General features: G+C 48.7%; 1 protein-coding gene across 1 annotated transcript; it reads left to right on the top strand.

Moving 5' to 3' along the window:
- On the top strand, positions 2,108-5,861 carry LOC8155667 (beta-fructofuranosidase, insoluble isoenzyme 2). The gene is made up of 6 exons (XM_002489065.2): positions 2,108-2,400; positions 3,019-3,027; positions 3,479-4,557; positions 5,049-5,311; positions 5,409-5,499; positions 5,596-5,861. The coding sequence occupies exons 1-6, from the start codon at positions 2,193-2,195 to the stop codon at positions 5,779-5,781; spliced, it is 1,836 nt and encodes a 611-aa protein (XP_002489110.2). The 5' UTR covers positions 2,108-2,192; the 3' UTR covers positions 5,782-5,861.

Below are 19,921 nucleotides of genomic sequence, written 5' to 3'. Positions count from 1 at the left end.
GGGAGTTCTGCCGACATGTAGCACCGCCAGTGTATATATACCGCTGTTGGTTCTGTGCCTAAAGCGAGAGCTAGCAATGAGAGCACTTGCGAGCGATGCTTGGGCATGGCTGCTTCTCCTTTAGCTAGTCGGGATGTTGTCCCGTATGATCTACTCCATCTGTTCCAAATTACAAAGATATTTTAGTTTTTTTAGATACATTATTTTTATTATAATATTTAGATATATAGTGTGTAGCTAAGTATATAGCAAAGCTACGTATCTAGAAAATTCAACACGTCTTCTAATTTGAAATGGAGAAAGTTGAAGAGCAAATGACTATATTTGTAACCGGATAAAGAAGACAGTTTCTAAGTCTTAGTAAAAGAGGTGGCTTTCCAATAATACTCTCTTATTCAAAATTATGAGATGTTTCGACTTTTTAGATTTGTAGTTTGTTATGCACTTAGATATACAATATGTTTAGTTTTATATTAAAAATAATATATTGATAAAAATCAAAACGTATTATAGTTTGGAAAGAAGGACAATATATAGATAGACAGGCAAATATTACGTAGGTCAACCAACCTTCATAAGAAAAAAAAATATACTTTAACTTCAAGATAGATAGTGATAGATTTTTGGTTTAAAACCTGGCTTTCTAGCTTTTGACTTCTAACTGTTTTTTCTACTATTAGCTTTTGTAATAAATTTTGAGCTCCTAATAAGCACACCGAAAGCCAGAAAAGTTTTTTTCAACATGTTTTTCAACTATTAGTTTATTTCCTTAGAAGTTAGTTTTCCAACTTTTCAAAAGCCAACTCAACGGTTGGATTGTTTGTTTTACTCCCTCCATCCCAAATTATAAGTCATTCCAAGAATCTTGGAGAGTCAAAGTATCTCAAGTTTGATCAAATTTGTATGATAAGATAATAATATGATATCAACTAAATATCATTAAATTTTTCATTAATTATATTTTTGTAGTATATCTATTTGATCTCATAAATCTTTCTAATATAATTCTTTCTATTATTTTGGTCAAACTTGAGATGGTTTGACTCTCTAAGATTAATGGAATGACTTATAATTTGGGATGGAGAGAGTAGCTTTTGGCTTTTGGTTTGCAAAAGCCAGCTGGAAGCTAAAACAAACAGGGAATAACCAGAGTGTTCCCGGAAGAAAAAAGAATTGCTTTAATTAGGCACCATGGCTGCTTAGCACACTTGTGTGATCTAATAAACTGATAGAATTGACTAAACTTTCGACGATACTTTAGACCGCCTATTTTGAAGCTTTAAGAGCTAAACTTTAATTTAGATCATAGGATCCAAAGCATGGTCTAAGCTAGTGTACAAGACTAAGATCACGATTGTTAGCATCCCGTTTTGTATTCTAGAATTTTATGGTACTATATATGATCTTATATATCGAATTGAAACAATATCCATCCTACTATATATCTCATTTTTTATAGTATCCTCATCCTATATAAAGATTTCACACGATATATAAAATTGTATATAGTATGCCGATACTATGATCCAATGATATTATACAGCAACTAATACAAACAATTTTCTAAATGATTTATTTGTGATAAATACTATTTAAAAGTCAGTGCCGTCGAAATTAATATGAAGAATTATATTTAAATGTAAAAAATATAAATAAATTAATCAAATCAATATTATAGATTTAATTTTGTCCTAATATTATAGATCTTATATAAAATACATACTCCCGCCATTTTTAAAAGAATGTGATTATAGGATCCATGCCGATCAAACTGGGTCAAGTTTAACCAAATTTATAGTAAATTTTTAGCATTTATGTTTATAAATAAATTTATTATAAAAATATATTCTACATCTAATATAATAATACTTATTTTGTATCATGAATGTTAGTATTTTTTTATATAGCTTTAGTCAAAGTTCAAACTGTTATAATAACTTTTTAAAAAGCTAGAATTATATATATATTTTGACAAATGGAGTAATTTATAAAATCCTATAGGATCTATAGGATTCGATGTTGTCCAGCAGGAGAAAATCACCGTGATTTCCCACGCCGCCCTGACCGACGAAATCAGTATAAATACCGCCCTCCCTTCTCCCCTTCCTCCGCCACCCTTCACTTGTCTATCTTCTGCTTGCTGCCTTCGTGCTGCCGCTCTCTGTGCTTGTGTGCGTGAAGTGGGGTCAGCCATGAGAGCGCTAGCAGGAGCAAGGCTTCTTGCTTGGTCATGGCTGGCGGTACTGCTGCTGCCGGTGGTGGTGCAGCTGGCTGGAGCCTCCCATGTCGTCTACGAGGAAGAGAAGCTCGCGGTGGAGGCGGCGGCGGTGCCGCCGTCCATCGTCCACCCGCTGCTGAGAACCGGCTACCACTTCCAGCCTCCCAAGAACTGGATCAATGGTAGTGTAAACCTTCCATCTTGATCTTGCTTGTCTTGGCCAGTAGAACTTGCAAGTTTTGAATTGTGGTGGCCGGCTAAGCTAGCTGTACCGCGATAGGACACCTTGTCTCTCTAGCTACTGACTAAAGGAACCAATAGCCACAAGTTGTCGTGTTTTTCTTGCTGTATAGGGTGACACGCTAGTACACTAGATAGGTCATGCAGACTAAGCAGCCACTTTTTTTTTTACCATATACGTTGAGCATCACCGGAAAATAAAACTCAACAATAGGCTAAGTCTTTTCAGGGTCCTATAAGTTGTCACTTTATTTTAGGCTGAATTAAGCTTGATAAGGATGGCAGCTAGACATGCTTGATATTGTCACAACAGAAATCACGAGCTAGCTGTACACTTGGTTAACTCATCAACGTACTCAACTCTCTGACAGAAATCACGAGCTCACTCTGGCAGGAGTATCATATATCAGGCACTGTTTTTTTTTGTTGCTTTTCTTTTCTCGATTTAATACAGTGGTTCGTTCCAACTTCCAAGGGTTAGTTCTAACTCGATTTTGTTATCTTCCCGGTGGACTGCTATTCGCTCTGCATGCGTCGGCGCCGGAAACCTGCGACGCCAGATCCCAACGGTACGTCGCCGTGTTTTCTTCTGTTCGTCATGATGCATGCATGCATCTGCTAGATTATTGTACTAGTCCATATATATCATGCATATGCAAGTACTACTATGCAGCTTGCAAATTCAGTGCTCGGCAGAGAACATTGACGCACTTTATGGAAAAATTTCAGCACATTTAGCATGCAAGTGGACACACTTGAACTCCACAAGTACATATCCTTGTCGACCATGCATGGTTGGCTCCTAAGTGCACTAGAACATCAAATTTTAGTTTTCTTTGATCTAACAAAAATACAGTGCATACTGATGGTCTTCTCATCTTATCTGCAAGAAATATATATATATATATATATATATATATATATATATATATATATATATATATATATATATATAGACACACACACACACCAACTGATCAAATTATGAAAATTTTGATCTTATGAAACAAATGCATGCAGCTCCGTTCTACTACAAGGGGTGGTACCATTTCTTCTACCAGTACAACCCCAAAGGCGCTGTATGGGGCAACATCGTATGGGCGCACTCGGTCTCACGCGACCTCATCAACTGGATGGCATTAGAGCCGGCGATCAAGCCCAGCATCCCCTCCGACAAGTACGGCTGCTGGTCGGGCTCGGCGACGACCATGCCCGACGGCACGCCGGTGATCATGTACACCGGCATCGACCGCCCCAACACCAACTACCAGGTCCAGAACGTCGCCTACCCTCGGAACAAGTCCGACCCGCTGCTCCGGGAGTGGGTGAAGCCGTCCTACAACCCGGTCATCGTGCCGGAAGGCGGCATCAACGCGACGCAGTTCCGCGACCCGACCACGGCCTGGCGCGCCACCGCCGGCGGCGACGGCCACTGGCGGCTGCTCATCGGCAGCGTGAGGACGACGACGACGACGGGGGCCACGGCGCCGCCCCGGGGCGTGGCGTATGTGTACCGGAGCCGCGACTTCAGGCGGTGGACGCGGGTCCGGCGGCCGCTGCACTCGGCGGCGACGGGGATGTGGGAGTGCCCGGACTTCTACCCGGTGAGCAGCGACGAGGACGGCCGCCGCCGGCGCGTGGGGCTCGAGACGTCCGTGCCGTCGGGCGCAAGGGTGAAGCACGTGCTCAAGAACAGCCTCGACCTGCGGCGGTACGACTACTACACCGTCGGCACGTACGACCGGGACGCCGAGCGGTACGTGCCGGACGACCCCGCCGGCGACGACGACGGCGAGCGCCGCCTGCGGTACGACTACGGCAACTTCTACGCGTCCAAGACGTTCTACGACCCGGCGAAGCGGCGGCGGATCCTGTGGGGCTGGGCCAACGAGTCCGACACCGCCGCCGACGATGTCGCCAAAGGGTGGGCCGGGATTCAGGCGATTCCGAGGACGGTGTGGCTGGACCCCAGCGGGAAGCAGCTGCTGCAGTGGCCCGTCGAGGAGGTAGAGGCGCTCAGAGGCAAGGCGGTCACTCTCAAGAACAGGGTAATCAAGCCAGGACAGCACGTCGAGGTGACCGGGATACAAACAGCACAGGTGAGCATTATTGTGTGCTTATTATTAACACTTGTAATCCTTTAATTTTCACTTAGCCGCTCGTGTATATTTTAATATAATTACCTGGGCTAGTGCTACCATTCACCGGCCGACTTCCTGAAAAGCTGCTCATCCGAGATCCTGATTGCCTGATCTGCAAAACTGCACCACGTTATCTTATCCGCCACCAGTGCTCTACAGTTTGCACACACAAGTTGATCCTGCGCAGTCACAGCATGCTGCGCCGTGTCGCCTTGTCCCTTGTGCATCCGTCGTCGTGCCCACAGATTTTCACTGAGCCTCCCCCTTTTGTCCTCTCGCCGCCGGCCGTCATCTCCACGCACTTGCACGTTTTCCCCCCAGTTGCAGGCGTGCAGCCGTGTGGCGTGTCAACAAAGCCGTGCAGGTGCAGCCCTGCAGTCGTGACCTGAGATCTGGGATCCAACCAAATTTAACACGCGCCTCCTTCCTATTCGGCTGCATGCATGCAGGCTGACGTGGAGGTGAGCTTCGAGGTGTCGCCGTCGGCCCTGGCGGGAGCGGAGCGGCTGGACCCGGCGCTCGCCGACGACGCCGAGAGGCTGTGCGGCGTCAAGCGCGCCGACGTGAAGGGCGGCGTGGGTCCGTTCGGGCTGTGGGTGCTGGCCTCCGCCAACCTCAAGGAGAGAACCGCGGTGTTCTTCAGGGTGTTCAAGGCCGCCGCCGGCAGCAGCAACAACAAGCCCGTCGTGCTCATGTGCACCGACCCTACCAAGTAAGTGCATACATACATGCAGCAGGTGCTGTGGTTACACGTACGTACACTATACTGCACTGACTTGTGTTGGTTTCTTTTTGTTGCTGGAACACAGGTCGTCTCTGAACCCAAACCTGTACCGCCCGACATTTGCCGGTTTTGTTGACACGGACATTTCAAATGGGAAGATATCGCTGAGAAGCTTGGTATGCATGCGTGTAGCAGTACAAGTAATAAACAGCAGGTTTTCATGTAACAAATCCTCTCAGCTGATGTGGCGATTACTTTTTTGGCCCCTGCAGATCGACCGCTCGGTGGTGGAGAGCTTTGGAGCCGGGGGCAAGACGTGCATCCTGTCCAGGGTCTACCCGTCGCTCGCCATCGGCAACAACGCGCGCCTCTACGTGTTCAACAACGGGAAGGCGGACGTCAGGGTGTCCCGTCTCACTGCATGGGAGATGAAGAAGCCACTCATGAATGGCGCATGAAGTATAGCTAGGATCGATCGAGCTTCCACTGTGTCCTTTTCTATAATAATGAACTTGTGAGGTAGCAAGTTGTCTGCAAATTGCACGTGGTAATAATAATAAAGTCTGTCTACTAAAAACTCAGGTGACTCAAAATCACTCGATTCAAAAAAACAAACAAGAATCGAGTGATTTGAATATAGGAATCACTCGACTTTGAAAAAGGAAAAGATCCAAATCAAAAGGCCAGAAAAACAACAAAAAGTAAAAGATAAAATTAAAAAATTAAATACACAGATTTTTTTTCTATGTAGGACAAATTGGAAGAAATTAAAAAAAAGGAAAAAAATACAAATTACAAAAATTACAATTTTTTCTATGTAAGGCAAAATGAATTAAATGAAAAAAGAAAGAAAGAAAAACAAATTACAGATTGCACATAGACCAAAATAAAGCACACACAAAAACAAGCCAAATCTGCAACAATAATAACAAAACTATCAACATGAATGAATGAACCCTAGCACCATGGACGAACCAAACTCTGGGTCAGCAGCGAACCTCCACACGAACAAATCAGACACCACCCAAATCAAAATATAACAACACAGGAGATTCAAGATGCATGCATACAACTCAAATAGATTAGATCCATGGAACTAAAGAAGAAATCGAGGAAGAAATCATGCACCCTAGCGTACAATCCCGCTATATGCTTCACGTCATCTCCAATCGCCTCTTTGAGACCACTGTTAGACGAGAAAGACAACACAAGAGATTCAAAATACATAAAAAAAAACTCAAAAAGCTCAAATCCGTGAAAGAAAGTGGAGGAATCGATAAACAAATCACAAACCCTAGCACGGAATCACCGAGAAGGCTCACATTGCCTCGAGTCACCCTCTCCAAGCTCCACTAACCGACAACGGTGTCAAAACATACCGAGAAATGAAGCAACAGATGTGATGAGTCTGTCTAAACCAGAAAATAAGGCTCGGCTCCCAAAAATCAAAATAGTAGGCGCTGACAAGATGGCCCCACATGTTAGACAAAGACCCAAAACAAAGAAGAAAGAGCGACACAAAAGAAATCGGACGGCTGCTAGAATCGAGTAACAGAAGCGAATAAAATTGCTCGAGTGAGACACAAATTTACCGTAATAGTTAATGAGTTGCTAGCTACTCCCTTCAGTCCTATATAAGAGCAAGGCTAATAATACAGTCGGCTACTGGTTATAAGGTTTCTTTACAACCTTCTTATAGCCTACTTGTATAATGGTTAGCTTATCACTATTAATACATGGCTCACTTGTCTCTCTCACAAACTTTTTTGGTTCTTGTGTGTGAACCGGCTGTAAATTTAGAGCCCGCTTTTATTTTCTCCTCTTCTTTCTTCTTCACCTTAGCATTTAGCCGGTTTACAGTCTAATATAATACTTACTCTAAGTGGCGCCATGAGGAGAATAGACCAAGACGAGACTTTGATTACAGCCCTAGAGAGTAATTAATTCGTGTCGATTTTATCTGCGCCGCACAGCCATGCATGCAATCAGCCGCACCGCACAGCCATGCATCGCGTCTTCCTCCTTGTCGTTCAACTGGACGCCATCGTCATGTACAGATGCATGGACTGCATGGGACAGCAGACTCACCGAGGTCCAGCTTCACCATGTCATCATTTATTGCGGCGACTGAATCGACCTCAACGCCCGTTGTCGTTGTCTTCGCTTGCGTCGATCGAATCCGGCACATAGTTTGACGCCGCGGATCCATGCTTCGCCACGAGCTGATTCGACCTCAACGCGGTTGTCCTCGTCTTTTCGCTTGCGTCGAATGAATCCGGTACGTAGTCGACGCCGCGGATCAGTCTTTTGCCGTGAGCATCTTGACCGTCTCCCTCGCCGGCGGACGCCAACACAACACAGTTTTATGGCTCGTGGAATAGAAAGGAGCATCAGAAAACACTCGTATCTCATCACTTGTGTATAGGCCGGTGAAAAAGGAAAGCGAGCTTCTAGCGCTTCGTTATCCGGCTAGGTAATAAATCTCGGCTATAATTAGCTTTTTTAAATCGGCCAAATTGAAAAATGGCCGTGTGCCACTTAAAAAGGACCGGAGGGAGTATTTGCATTGGATTTGCTAACTTTAAATTAAATAAATTCCAATAGTAGCAGTAAATGTTAATGTGATAAATAATTAATCTATAGTATGACAAGTTGATAGGAGATTGGCTCAACTTTGTTGGATTTAATTGGACATCTTCCATTTTTATTCAATAATTAAATCATAGAATAATTCCTAGACTGTGGTTAGTGTTGGGTGTAACAAGCATGGTCCTTTATGCCGCTAATGAAACTAACGTCATGATGCGTGTCAAGTGCATGTGACCGTGTTATATGCTAGTGGGTCATGATCTCTTAGTGTTTCTGTTATTAGTAGAAACTTGAACTGTCGATTTTGTATGTTACTAGTAATGGACGTGCTATGATGACCGCTTTCTCTTCATGCGCCTAGCTCTTCATCTTCGTCTATTGCTGCATAAATTAGGGACTGCTTCTCTTGTTCGTGAGGGAAGACGTAGCCAAGAACATCACCACGTTGTTGTTATGCTCCTCTTTGTTATTTTGAAAGCTCTAGTTTCGTTTTGATAATTGATGGAACTCTAGTGAGCTAAACGGTTATCGAGTGTCACTAGATGACATTGTTCATATGCATGCATTTAGAATCTAGTGAGCTAATTTAACTCCATTGAAAAAATAATTATGAAAATGCTAACACACTTGCACATGTTGGTACATACATGATGGTGTTGGCACACTTTAGGAAGGAGGTGGAGTTTGAAGGGTAGAGAGGGATTTGGGTTTCAGTGTTTTTAAGAAATGAAAAGCATATTTTCTATTGCACAGGTGAAAAGTTTGGAGAAATCGCGGGAGTATTTTTCACTGAAAAACACTCACTAGACGCTGGCCGTGGAGACGTCGGACGCTAGCCCAGCGTCCGGTGTTCTCTAGCTGAGCGGCGCAAGAGAGAAGTGTGTGTCAGAGCGTTCGACGGGGAGCATCGAATGTGGCTTGCACACTGTTCCTGCGTCCGGTGAAGTGTGACTTCAGCAAGTACACAAGTAAATGTTTCTAACAGTGAGCGTTGGACACCAGAGAGCGTCCGGTGAAGGTGCATCGGACGCGTTCGATGACCCTATCTACTTGCAATGCTCCTTGACTTACGTCCGGTGCTGAGGGGCGCGTCCGATGCATATCACCTGATGCGTCGACGGTTTGAACCTGTGAACTCGAACATTTAAGTGACTGTTAGAGATCAACGCGTGAGATTCAAAAGCTAGACACGTGGCTGTCATCTGAGCGTCGGACGCTGGGTTTCAGCGTCCGACGGCTAACCGTCTGCGCGGCCGATGCCCCCATTTTCTGTGCAGTGAGAGAGCCAACGGCTCTATTTGTTTGGGGTATCTATAAATAGCGTTTGGCCGGCTTGGGTCTCACTCTCTTGGCATTCTAGCATACTTGATATTCTTGTGAGGCTAAGCAAATACCACCCACTCATCTCGTTCATAGATTAACCATTTTTTATGAAATTGGGAGTGATTCTAAGTGCATTTACTTGAGTGATTGCATCTACTGGCACTTGAAGATCGATTTGGCTGCGGTTTTCTTGTTACTCTTGGTGGTTGCCGCCACCTAGATAGCTTGGAGCAGCGGAGGAGCATTGGCACGCCTTGGTGATTGTTCGTGGCCATCTTCTAGTGATTGTGAGGGGTTTTTGTACCTTCTTCGGTGGAGAGCCGAAAGATAACTCTAGTACATTGCTCGTGTCATTGAGCTAGGTCACTTGTGGGTAGGTTCTTGCGGTGTCCTAGTAAGGATGAGGTTCGTGCAACATCTCTTAGCCACAGGAACCACCAAGTGTTGGTCGACAGAACGGGGACATAGCATGCCGGCAAACACGTGAACCTCGGGAGAAAAATCGGTGTCTCAATTGTGATTGATTGGCATTGATCCAGTGCTTGTTTATATTGGTGCTTAGTTTATCCCCTACACAACTGTATAAATATCTCATCCCCTCATTTACTTTCCCACAAAGTAGTGTAATTAGTTAGTTGCTAGTTTAGCCTTGTGTAGTTGAGCTCACTAGTATAGCTTATCGAGACTTAGTATTTGTATGCCTAGTGATAATAGCAACTAGAATTGTTGGATAGGTGGCTTGCAAACACCCCATTAAAGCTAGAGCAAAAAGCTTCACTTTGTTATTTACTAACCTCTTGCTCCAGTGAGTTTGTAAAATTTTTAAATAGGCTATTCACCCCCTCTAGAAATATTAGGACCTTTCTTTTTTGAGAGAATTGGAGGGGCCTTAGCCCCTGCATGGATTTATTGATTTTAAAAATAAGCTTCACAGTTTACAACAACAAAAATAGGGGGGCAAGTTAAGAGAAAGAAAGAGTTTGAAAAAAATAGAGCTAAGAAACTATCTATTGTAGATTTTGACACATTGATCAAACACTTGGTTTAGGCTTGTCTTGACACGATGAGAGACCCTCGACAGTTCCATGGAGAAAGCTCTTTTGCACTCTTGAGTTGATATTAATATGTTATTAAAGATTGTTTCATTTCTTGCTTTCCAAATCGTCCAACTCATCAAAATGATTGCTAACATGAAGAACTGATATTGTAGTTGAGTTCTTAGGGCCTAGATGTTTTGAATCGTGTCCCCATCTTGGACTGTTTGTAAACTCAAAGTTCCCCGACATTGTTGTGCAAAGGTGCATTCCCAAAATAAATGAAGCACCGATTCTTCCTGGGGGATGTACAGGAAGCACAATTAAACGAGTCCAGCTACATTTTCCTTCTTTTTAGTACGTTCTTTGTGCTCAGTTTATCTTTCGTCAGCAACTAGAAGAAAACTCTGTGTTTTGGCTAGCAGTATGATTTCCACATCCATTTGAAAGCGGTTCTACTGGTTTATGATCCATCAATATTATGTATGTTTTTCCAACTCTGTACTTGGAGCTTTGTGCTGAGTATGTCCATACATCCTTTTCCAGTTCATTCCTGTTACATGTTTCCATCTCTTGATGCATCTCCTGGGCTTGCAGAAATGCTATTTGTGATAGTGGCAGGTTGAATAATTTGATTACATTGTCAATGTTAAAAGCTTTCCTAACATTGACTTGTTTGTCCTTTGCAAAGGAAAAAGCTTGTGAAAACCTGTTCTGCGGGATCTCAACTCCCCATTTGTCCTTCCAGAACTGACAAGTCACTCTGATGTTCACCTGAACCCTAGCCATCTCCTTGAAGTTTTGTAATCCTTTTAGCACATCCCTCCACCAGAAGGATCCTTTTTTGACAATTCCTGGCAATTTGAAATTTGGGTAATGCTTTTCCTAAACCATGTTAACCCAAGGAATATCTTTTCTGTTATGAAATTTATCTAAGTTTCTCATCAGCAACGCTTGATTTTGAACTTCTAGGTTGATTATTCCAAGGCCTCTCCTGTTCCTTGGACTTACACACCAGTTTCTAGGCAGCTTTTGGCATTCCTCTTCCATTAACATCACTGCCCCACCACGGATAGTTTTTCCTTAGCTTTGCTTGATGATTGCCTTTGGCAGTTCCAAGGTGCACATATAGTAGGTAGGCATTGCAGACAGGGCAACATTTGTTATTTGCAGTCTTTCATCTTGGTTGAGCATGGTGGAGATTCAACCTAGTATTTTTTCACATTTATTCACTAAAGGCAAGAAGTCAGCAATCCTAGGTTTCATAGTGCCGAGAGGGAGTCCTAGATAGGTGAAAGGTAGAGTACCCTTTGAGCAGCCGAATGTTCTTGCCAAATGATCTAATCTGTCATCAGTTATATTAATAGGAAGCATCATTGATTTTCTATAATTCACTTTGAGACCAGTAGATTCAGAGAAATTCTATAAGATTGTTTGAGGAGGAAGATTTTCCTGGGGTCTCCTTCCATGATGATCAAGGTGTTATCTACATATTGAACAATTGGAAAGTTTGGTTCACTTTGAATTGGGATAGGTAACTTGAGTAGTCCCATATCTTTTGCCCGGTTCACCAAGTCTTGTAAGAAGTCTGCTACCAGAACAAATTGCAGAGGTGAGAGGGGGTCCCCTTGTCTCACTCCTCTTTTGCATTCAAACCTTTTCCCTGGGGTTCCATTGAGCATAACTGAAGAAGTCCCTGTGGATAAGATGTTCTTAATCCAGGTCATCCATCTTTGCCCAAATCCTTTTGCTTCCATGATTTTTATGATAGATTGGTGCTCTATTTTGTCAAAAGCTTTTTCAAAGTCTAATTTAATGATTACCACTTCCTTTTTTGACTGGTGACAGAAATGTATATGTCGGCGTCTAGACTCACGGTCTAGACACAAACGAGTGTAAATATGCGTGACTATCTAAGCCTGGATGGTGATGCAAGTGGAACACAGAGGGTTTATACTAGTTCGGGCTAAGGATGCCCTACGTCTAGTGAGATCAGGGGTCTGTATTGCCTTGCACCCAAAGGTGCTTGTAGTAGGGGCGTACAAGCAGGTTGCGAGAGAGGGCTAAGTCCCAAGTCTCGGCTTTGTGATGTGGGCAGAGCGCTGGTCGCTACTCTGTGGGTGGACTAGCTTGGAGTCGTGGTGTATGTGTGTTACGTGGGTGAGCTTGCTGGTGAACCTGTCTTGGTCGTGAGCCCTGGCTCCCCTTTTATAGCCTCAAGGGGAGACAGCTATTTACATGAGGGTTTGGATATTTCCTTTACTGAGTGGAGGAGTAACAGTCCCGACCCTGTAGAAGCTTGCCCATCCCGTCCTTGAGGTATGGCTGACAGTATGGTTGCTCCTGTGGGGAGTTGCCTAGCCCTGTTGGAGTCGTGGGGGTCGGATCGGCGATACTGCAGTCTGTCATGTTAACAGTGGGAAAAGATAGCAAATAGTGATGCTGATTAACCTCTCCCATTCCCTTTTCACTGTGAGGCGGTACACCACAGTGAAAGAGGTAAGGCTGCACAATGAAAGAGATAAGGCTGCTGTGACCAGGGTGGTTGGAACAGTCGCCACCATGCCCTGCTGCGATATGGGAGTCACTGCACCTGTCACGTCATGGTACGGGCGCCGTGCGTTGGAAGCCTTGTTCTGACCGGGTGAAGCGGCGTTGGCGCCCGAGCCCTGGAGGGGTCGGGCGAGACGGAACTTACGCCCGAGGCCCAGGGGGTCAGGCGAGGCGGTGTCTGTGTCCGAGCCCTAGAGGGGTCGGGCGGGACGGAACTCGCGCCCGAGGCCAAGGGTTCGGGCAAGCCGTGATTTGGGCCCAAGACCGAGGAGTCAGATGAGCTGGGGTCCGCGCCCTGGTGATCGTGGATGGCTTAGTTCGTCTTTTGCGATTTTTGTTGTTCTGATTTGGGTATCCCTTTTTATGGCACCCAACAGTAGCCCCCGAGCCTTTGAAGAGGTGTGTTTACCTCTTCAAAGGTTCTTCTTTTTGTTTGAGGGACCATTTTTATTGAGCGGGAGCTTTGTTACTTTCTCCAGAGGGTGCGCGCGAGCGCACCCGCCGGGTGTAGCCCCCGAGCCTTTTGGAGGAATGGTGTTATTCCTTCAAAGGCTTTTACCCCCGAGCAATGTAGTTCAGGAGTATAGAGGGGTAGGTTGCGTGTTCTTTACACGTAGTGCCTATCCCCATTGTGCGAGGAAGCCCCCGAGCCCTTTCCCCACTAGGGTCGATCAGGTTCTTTCTCGTCTTTGTAATTACGTCCCTCATTCGTCCTTTCGCTCAGAGGAGGGGTGGGTCGCGCCGTACTACCCTCGATGGGCGAGTATCGACGTTCTCCGGGAGCCGCAAGCGGGTAAATCCAAGTGGATGTCCGAGCCCTATTCGATAAGGGTCGGCTAGTGGCCTTGTGGGCACATCTCAAAATACCCGAGGGCAGTCACGGTGGATGTCGGAACCGTTCGCTAGGTTCCGAGGGCTCGGTGCCTCCCTCGATGGGATCCCACTCGCGTGACACCCGCATGGGTTTCGGATATGACTGGTAAAGATGTGCCGACCCCTTATGGGGCTCGGACCTTGGCCTCTATTGTGCTCATCTTCAATCATCCCTCGCTCAGTCATCCTGAGGCGACTGTTCGAACCTGTTTTGCAGGTCAGTCTCGCAACCTCTAGAGCATAGGTGGCCATGTCCTAGGGATTTTTGGCCTCGAAAGGCTTTTCAGATTTGTTTGTAGTATCAGGGTCGGGCGAGACGGAATCTGCACCCAACGGGAACCGCCTTGCGATTTTTGCTCGGGGTTAGTAGGGGGTCGGGCGAGACGGTAGTCTGCGCCCGACGGAGACCGCCCTGCGACCTTGGTCAGCAGGGGGTCGAGCGCCGCTTGCCCTGGAAGGAACCGCCCTGACATATCTTTTCAGGGTGCTCCTTTTGAGGCGCTGCGCGTGGGGAGTCGAAACGGCCGTGCCGTTGTACCCCATCTGGACGCGACGTTTCACCTGCGAAATTAATGCGCGCGTGCGGCGGGCGTGAGAATCGGAGGGAGTTGGCGCTTCGAGTTTTTCACCTGGTGGGAAGCGGGCGACGGTCGCTCTTTTTTCTCCCTCGATCTTGCGTGCGGGTGGTGTGGTCGTGGTACGCTCCCTCTATAAAAGTGGCCGCAGGGGATTTGGTTTCTTTCCTCCTGCTCCTGCGCAAAAAAGCTCTTGCCTCCTGCCCTTTCTCTTGCTGCCATCTTCTCCATCTCCGCCGCGCAAACGCCCCACTTGACCCGAAGCCATGGCCGGCGACGATGTGTAGCCGCCCAGCAATGTTACCAGGTCCGCGCTGGAGGCGCGCGTGAAGGCAGGGATTCTCCGCCCCATCACGGATGCCAGGCAGCCAGAGTGGATCGTTCCCTCGGCAAACGACAGGGAGCCGAACCCGCCTCAGGGCTATGTGGTCTGCTTCCTGTCATTCTTAGACCAGGGGTTCGGGACTCCGGCCAGCCGCTTGATGCGGGTGATCCTGCATCACTACGAGGTGGAGCTGCACAACCTCAACCCCAACTCGGTAATGCAGGCGGCCGTATTCGCCATGGTGTACGAGGGGTTTCTAGGGATTCCTCCCCACTGAAACCTCTGGCTTCACCTTTTTAAGGCGGATATGGCCGCCCGCTACGTGGGAGGGGAGAAGTTCCTCCTACGAGTTGGCGGTTGCACGCTGCAGCTCCGCCAGCAGCGATCTAGCCAATACATCTGGAGCGCCATGCCCTCGTCGAACTGGGGGTGGCAGAGCGGGTGGTTCTACATCCGGAACGACGGCGGGCTGCTCCCAAAATATACTGGGAAGATAGTGAAAGAGTGCCCCCAGAAGTGGGTGTGGGGCGCTCCTGCGGACGAGCAGAAGAGGCTCGCCCCGCTTCTTGCGGGGCTTGAGAAGCTGTGCGATGCCCAAGTCACCGCGGCCACGGTGGCGACGGCATTCCACAAGAGGAGTCTGCTCCCGTTGGCGCAGCGGCGAGCATTCATGTTCGAGATGACTCGGGACGTCCCCTGGGTCGGGACAAGGATGCTGGCCGAGCCGATATCGGCATCGGACATCGTCGCCCGGGTTGAGAAGACGACGCACTCGGATATGAAGAACTCCCGAGTGGTGCCGATGTGCCCTGAAAAGGGCTACATTTCTCTGGTAAGAGGCTATTTTTGTTTTGATTTCTTGCGCTTGTTTCCATTTTGTTCCTGCCTCAATCCCCTTTTTCTGTTTGCCTCATAGGGGAAGGGGATCATCAGGGATTCCCTGCCCCCAGTCCCAGAGGACAAGGAGATCCGGGCCAAGAATCGGGCCCGAAACGAGGAGCATAAGAAGGCCAAGGAGGACAAGAACGCGAAGGCCGTGAGGAAGGCGCAGCGCCGAGAGATCTCTGCCAAGAACCATCGCGAGGCCGAGAAGGCGGGAGTCCCTCCGCCCGATTCTCCTGAGACATCGGTCTCGGAGATAGAGGGTGGAGGAGACAACGAGCTGGTGGCGGAGGAGGACGACGTGACCCCCATGTCGGCGGGGGGATCGAGATCCCGGAGGGGTCGAGGGCCCGAGGGGGTCAGAGGCCCCCGAGGGGTCCCTGGCGCCGCGGGGCGGGCAGACCGTCCCCCACATTATTTTAGACGACGAGGACAGTGCCCCTCGGGAGAGCCCGGTCCCCGTGGGTCCCCAAGAGAGGGAGACGGCATCGGGGGGCAAATCCGAGGTGCCCCCATAGCCGATAGCGCCGGAGGGCCCAACTGAGTCTCATCCGGCGTCCGGAGTGGAGGCGGGCGAATCGGTGGAGGCGCCGTGGACCGAGACCATCATTGAGGCCCCTGCGCCATCCGCTGGCGAGACGGGGCCCCGGCCAACGGCCCCTGGCGCTTCGGGAGGCCCCCAAGGAGCTCCAAGCTCCTAGAAGAAGTGTGCCCCCTGAGCAAGGTACGTACATGATTTCTGATCTTTCCGCTGATTTTTTGTTTTTTTCTTCTGACTTGTGTTACCTTTTCAGCCGGAAGCACAAGGCGGCCCCGGTGGCACTGGCTCCTCTGAGGCTGTGAAGAGGGGGGCGCAGTCGACCCCTGGGTCGGCGAGGCCCAAGTCGCCGCCCCCTGAGCCGCGAAGAGGGGGAGCCCCGTCGGGAAGCAGAGGGGCAGGAGATGGGGACGCTGAGGCCCCAAGGGCCAGAGGAGACGGTCCTCGCCCTCGGGGCTATGCCTCCTCCGGGGGATGCCGACCTGGGAGGCACGGCTCGGCCCGCGCAGATTGAGGAGGGCCGGGCCGCCGTGGCATCTAATGTGGCGTCCCTCGGGGGTCCTCGTGGGAAGGGAGCTACCCTACCCGAGGCTCCCGCGGCGGGGGAGAAGGCGACGCTGCATGGGGCAAGAGCCCCGTGTTCTGGCCCGACCTCGACAACGCAGAGGGAGGGGCCAAATTTGTTCTGGATGACCCGTCGGAGGTTTACCTCTGGCAGGGTCTGGACGCATGCGGGCGTGCCAGCGTTAAGCCTAGGCATTCGGGTTACCCGATTTTTTCGGGTCGGGTAATTCGGGTAATTCAAAATTCGGGTAATGAAAATTGTTACCCGATATTAGTTCCGAAAAAACACTACCCGCAATTTCGGGTACCCGCTAATTCGGGTTCGGGTTCGGGTATTCCCGATTTACCTGAATTTTCAAAAAACAACACACTATACAAAATTTCAATAGCAATTTATATATAATTTCAGCAGCAATTTGTATAGAATTTCAATAGCATTTTGTAGAGAATAATATGTTACTATCACTTGTTCAAACAAAGAGAATTATGTTCTAATAAATTGATAAGTTCTAATATTTAACTATCAACACATGATAAATACAAAGATATAGACAAATATTCGGGTAATTCGGGTAGTTCGGGTACCGGGGGATATTACCCGAATTACCCAAACTAATTTCGGGTAATCAAAATCGCTATCCGAATTTAGGATCGGGTACCTCGAGTTCGGGTAATTCGGTTCGGATCCGGGTAATTCGGGTACGGGTAATAGGTATCGGGTAATTTGCCCAGGACTAGCCAGCGTCGAGGCTATCAACCGAGCTTCTGAGCTCGTGAGCCGAGACATGTACAAGTTGGCGTCCTTCCACGTCGTGAGGTGTCTTTTGTTCTGTTTTGCAGTACTGACTCCCTGTGCAACTTCTGATCTTGCAGGCGCTCAAGGCTACGTCCCTGGAGAAGTCAGTTTTCCTCCACAGGGAAAGAGACGCCTGGGCAACCTACGAGAATGAGAGGGCTGCTAGGGAGGTGGCCGAGGGGGAGCTTGCTAAGGAATGCGAGATCTCTGCCGAGCTTCGGCAGAAGTGCACGGCCCTCGCAACTGAGGCTCGGGAGGCCCAGGAAAAGGTTGCCCCCCTAGAGAAGAGGGTCGGCGACCTTACCCAGGAATCCGAAGAGCAGAGGGCGGTGGCTGAGGGGTACAAGGGCGAGGTCGCTTGGCTAGAGGCTCTGCTTGCCGAGAAGGACCTTGCCCTAAACCAAGCCCAGGCCGACCTCTCTGTAGCTCAGAGCGAGGTGGTTCGCTGGCACCGGAGCTCGGCGGAGAATGAGAAGCGGGCTGAGGGTAGGAATTGTTCTTTTGTGTCTTTTCCGTTCTGTTCTTTAATAGAGTCGGAGAGGAAGACGGCCGAGGCAACCTCTACCGCCAAGGCCTTGCAGAGGTCCCTTGATGCCGAGGTCACGGACCGCTCGGCTCTGGAAGCCGTGGTTACCTCGGCGTGCGAGGGGCTCGGGGTGTCGGCGTCGGGGTCGTCGCTGCGGAGTCGAGTCGAAGCTCTTTACTCCCGGGCCGGGGAGAAGACAAGGGAGGCACTCCACGCTAGGGTAAAGAAAGCCCTGGCGGTGGTGAGCTCTCACTACGTCGGCATTGATCTGCCGGCGGTCTGTGAGGGCTACGTCCTCCCTGACGATGAAGTGGAGGCCTAGGAGGAGCTGTAGAGACTTGAGGACGCCGCGAATGCCCCGGGAGATGCCTTGGCCGCCTTCTTTGATGCCGAGGTGGAGCTTCCCCCTCTCGGCACGCAGGGGCCTGCGCAGGCAGGGCAATAGGGCCCTTTAAGTTAGATTTCTATTTTTGTAAATGGCAAAGGCCAGTGGGCCTTGTAGTGTATATATATACATAACATTAATGCCAAGTATGAATTTTTATATGATTGTTCCTTTTAAGATTTTCTTCATTATCTTGTTGTCTCTTCTTCCCAATGCCGACCCGACCTCGGTAGCGCGGGGTCGGGTGAGCTACTTAGGGTCTGTGCTAGCCAGAGTCCCTGAGCCTAAGTCCTTTTCCTTAGTAATTTTTAGACGTCCGGATCCACCCCCCGATCCTAGGGGATGAGTAGAGGTCGTCTTTGCCCGTGGACGCGGATCTTTCCTCGGGCTCAAGCCTTAAGGTTTTAGGGGATGGATATGCGGTTTCTTAAATCCTTTTAGGAAATGAAAGAAGGACACCGGGTCGGGGTTCTTTGACTTGTGCAAAAAAGGAAAAAAGATTCGGAGTTGCCACAGGGGGTTCCCCCCATGTAGCCCCCGAGGGAGGCTCGGACTCTGCAAGGCAGGTCCGAGGCTCACTCAAAAGAAAAGACCATATAACTTAAACTTTCATTTATTCTTTCAAGGTGATGAACAAATGGAAATTTTTACAAAATTCTAAGGGTAGAAGCGACGTAGCTGTTCTATATTCCACGCGTTCTTGAAGACCTCCCCTGCTTCGTTGGCGAGCTTGTAGGTGCTGGGTCGGAGGACTTCGGCGATGACAAAAGGTCCTTCCCAGGGGGGCGTGAACTTGTGACGACCCTTGTTGCTCTACCTGAGCCTCAGCACCAAGTTGCCAACTTGAAAGGCTCGGCCTCGGATTCGTCGCGCGTGGTATCGGCGGAGGGCCTGCTGGTACTTGGCAGAGTGTAGGAGGGCTACGTCTCTGGCTTGATCTAGCTGATCCAGCGCGTCTTCTTGGTACGTCTTGCACCTGTTTTCGTCATAGGCTTGTACCCTTGGGGACCCGTACTCTAGATCCGTGGGGAGGACGGCTTCTGACCCATAGACCATGAAGAATGGGGTGAAGCCTGTGGCTCGGCTTCGGGAAGTCCTTAGACTCCAGACCACGGCCGGTAGCTCTTTGAGCCACCTTTTTCCGAACTTGTCCAACCGGTTGAAAATCCTGGGCTTAAGACCCTAGAGGATCATGCCATTGGCACGCTCCACCTGACCGTTGGTCTTTGGGTGAGCCACTGCTGCCCAGTCCACACGTATGTGGTGTCTGTCGCAGAACTCTAGAAACTTTCGCCCGGTGAACTGTGTGCCATTATCGGTGATTATGGAGTTTGGCACCCCAAATCGGTGGATAATATCCGTGAAGAACAGCACTGCTTGTTCAGCCTTGATCCTTGTGATCGGTCGGACCTCAATCCACTTGGAGAACTTGTCGATTGCGGCAAGCAAGTGGGTGAAGCCCCCGGGCGCCTTTTGCAGAGGCCCGACGAGGTCGAGGCCCCAGACAGCAAAGGGCCAGGTAATGGGGATCGTCTGCAGAGCCTGAGCGGGGAGATGAATCTGCCGAGTGTAAAACTGGCATCCTTCACAGGTCCGCACGATTTTCGTGACGTCAGCCACGGCGGTGGGCCAGTA

Source organism: Sorghum bicolor, chromosome 6, assembly GCF_000003195.3.
Source record: "Sorghum bicolor cultivar BTx623 chromosome 6, Sorghum_bicolor_NCBIv3, whole genome shotgun sequence".
Classification (NCBI taxonomy): Eukaryota; Viridiplantae; Streptophyta; class Magnoliopsida; order Poales; family Poaceae; genus Sorghum; species Sorghum bicolor.
Note: the sequence above shows the minus strand (reverse complement) of the source record. Positions and strands in the feature narration are given on the sequence as shown.

Coding starts and splice junctions, on each gene's coding strand:
- LOC8155667 (XM_002489065.2), top strand. CDS start 2,193: ATGAGAGCGCTAGCAGGAGCAAGGCTTCTTGCTTGGTCATGGCTGGCG. Junction 4,558..5,048: donor CCGGGATACAAACAGCACAG/GTGAGCATTATT, acceptor GCATGCATGCAG/GCTGACGTGGAGGTGAGCTT. Junction 5,500..5,595: donor AGATATCGCTGAGAAGCTTG/GTATGCATGCGT, acceptor TGGCCCCTGCAG/ATCGACCGCTCGGTGGTGGA.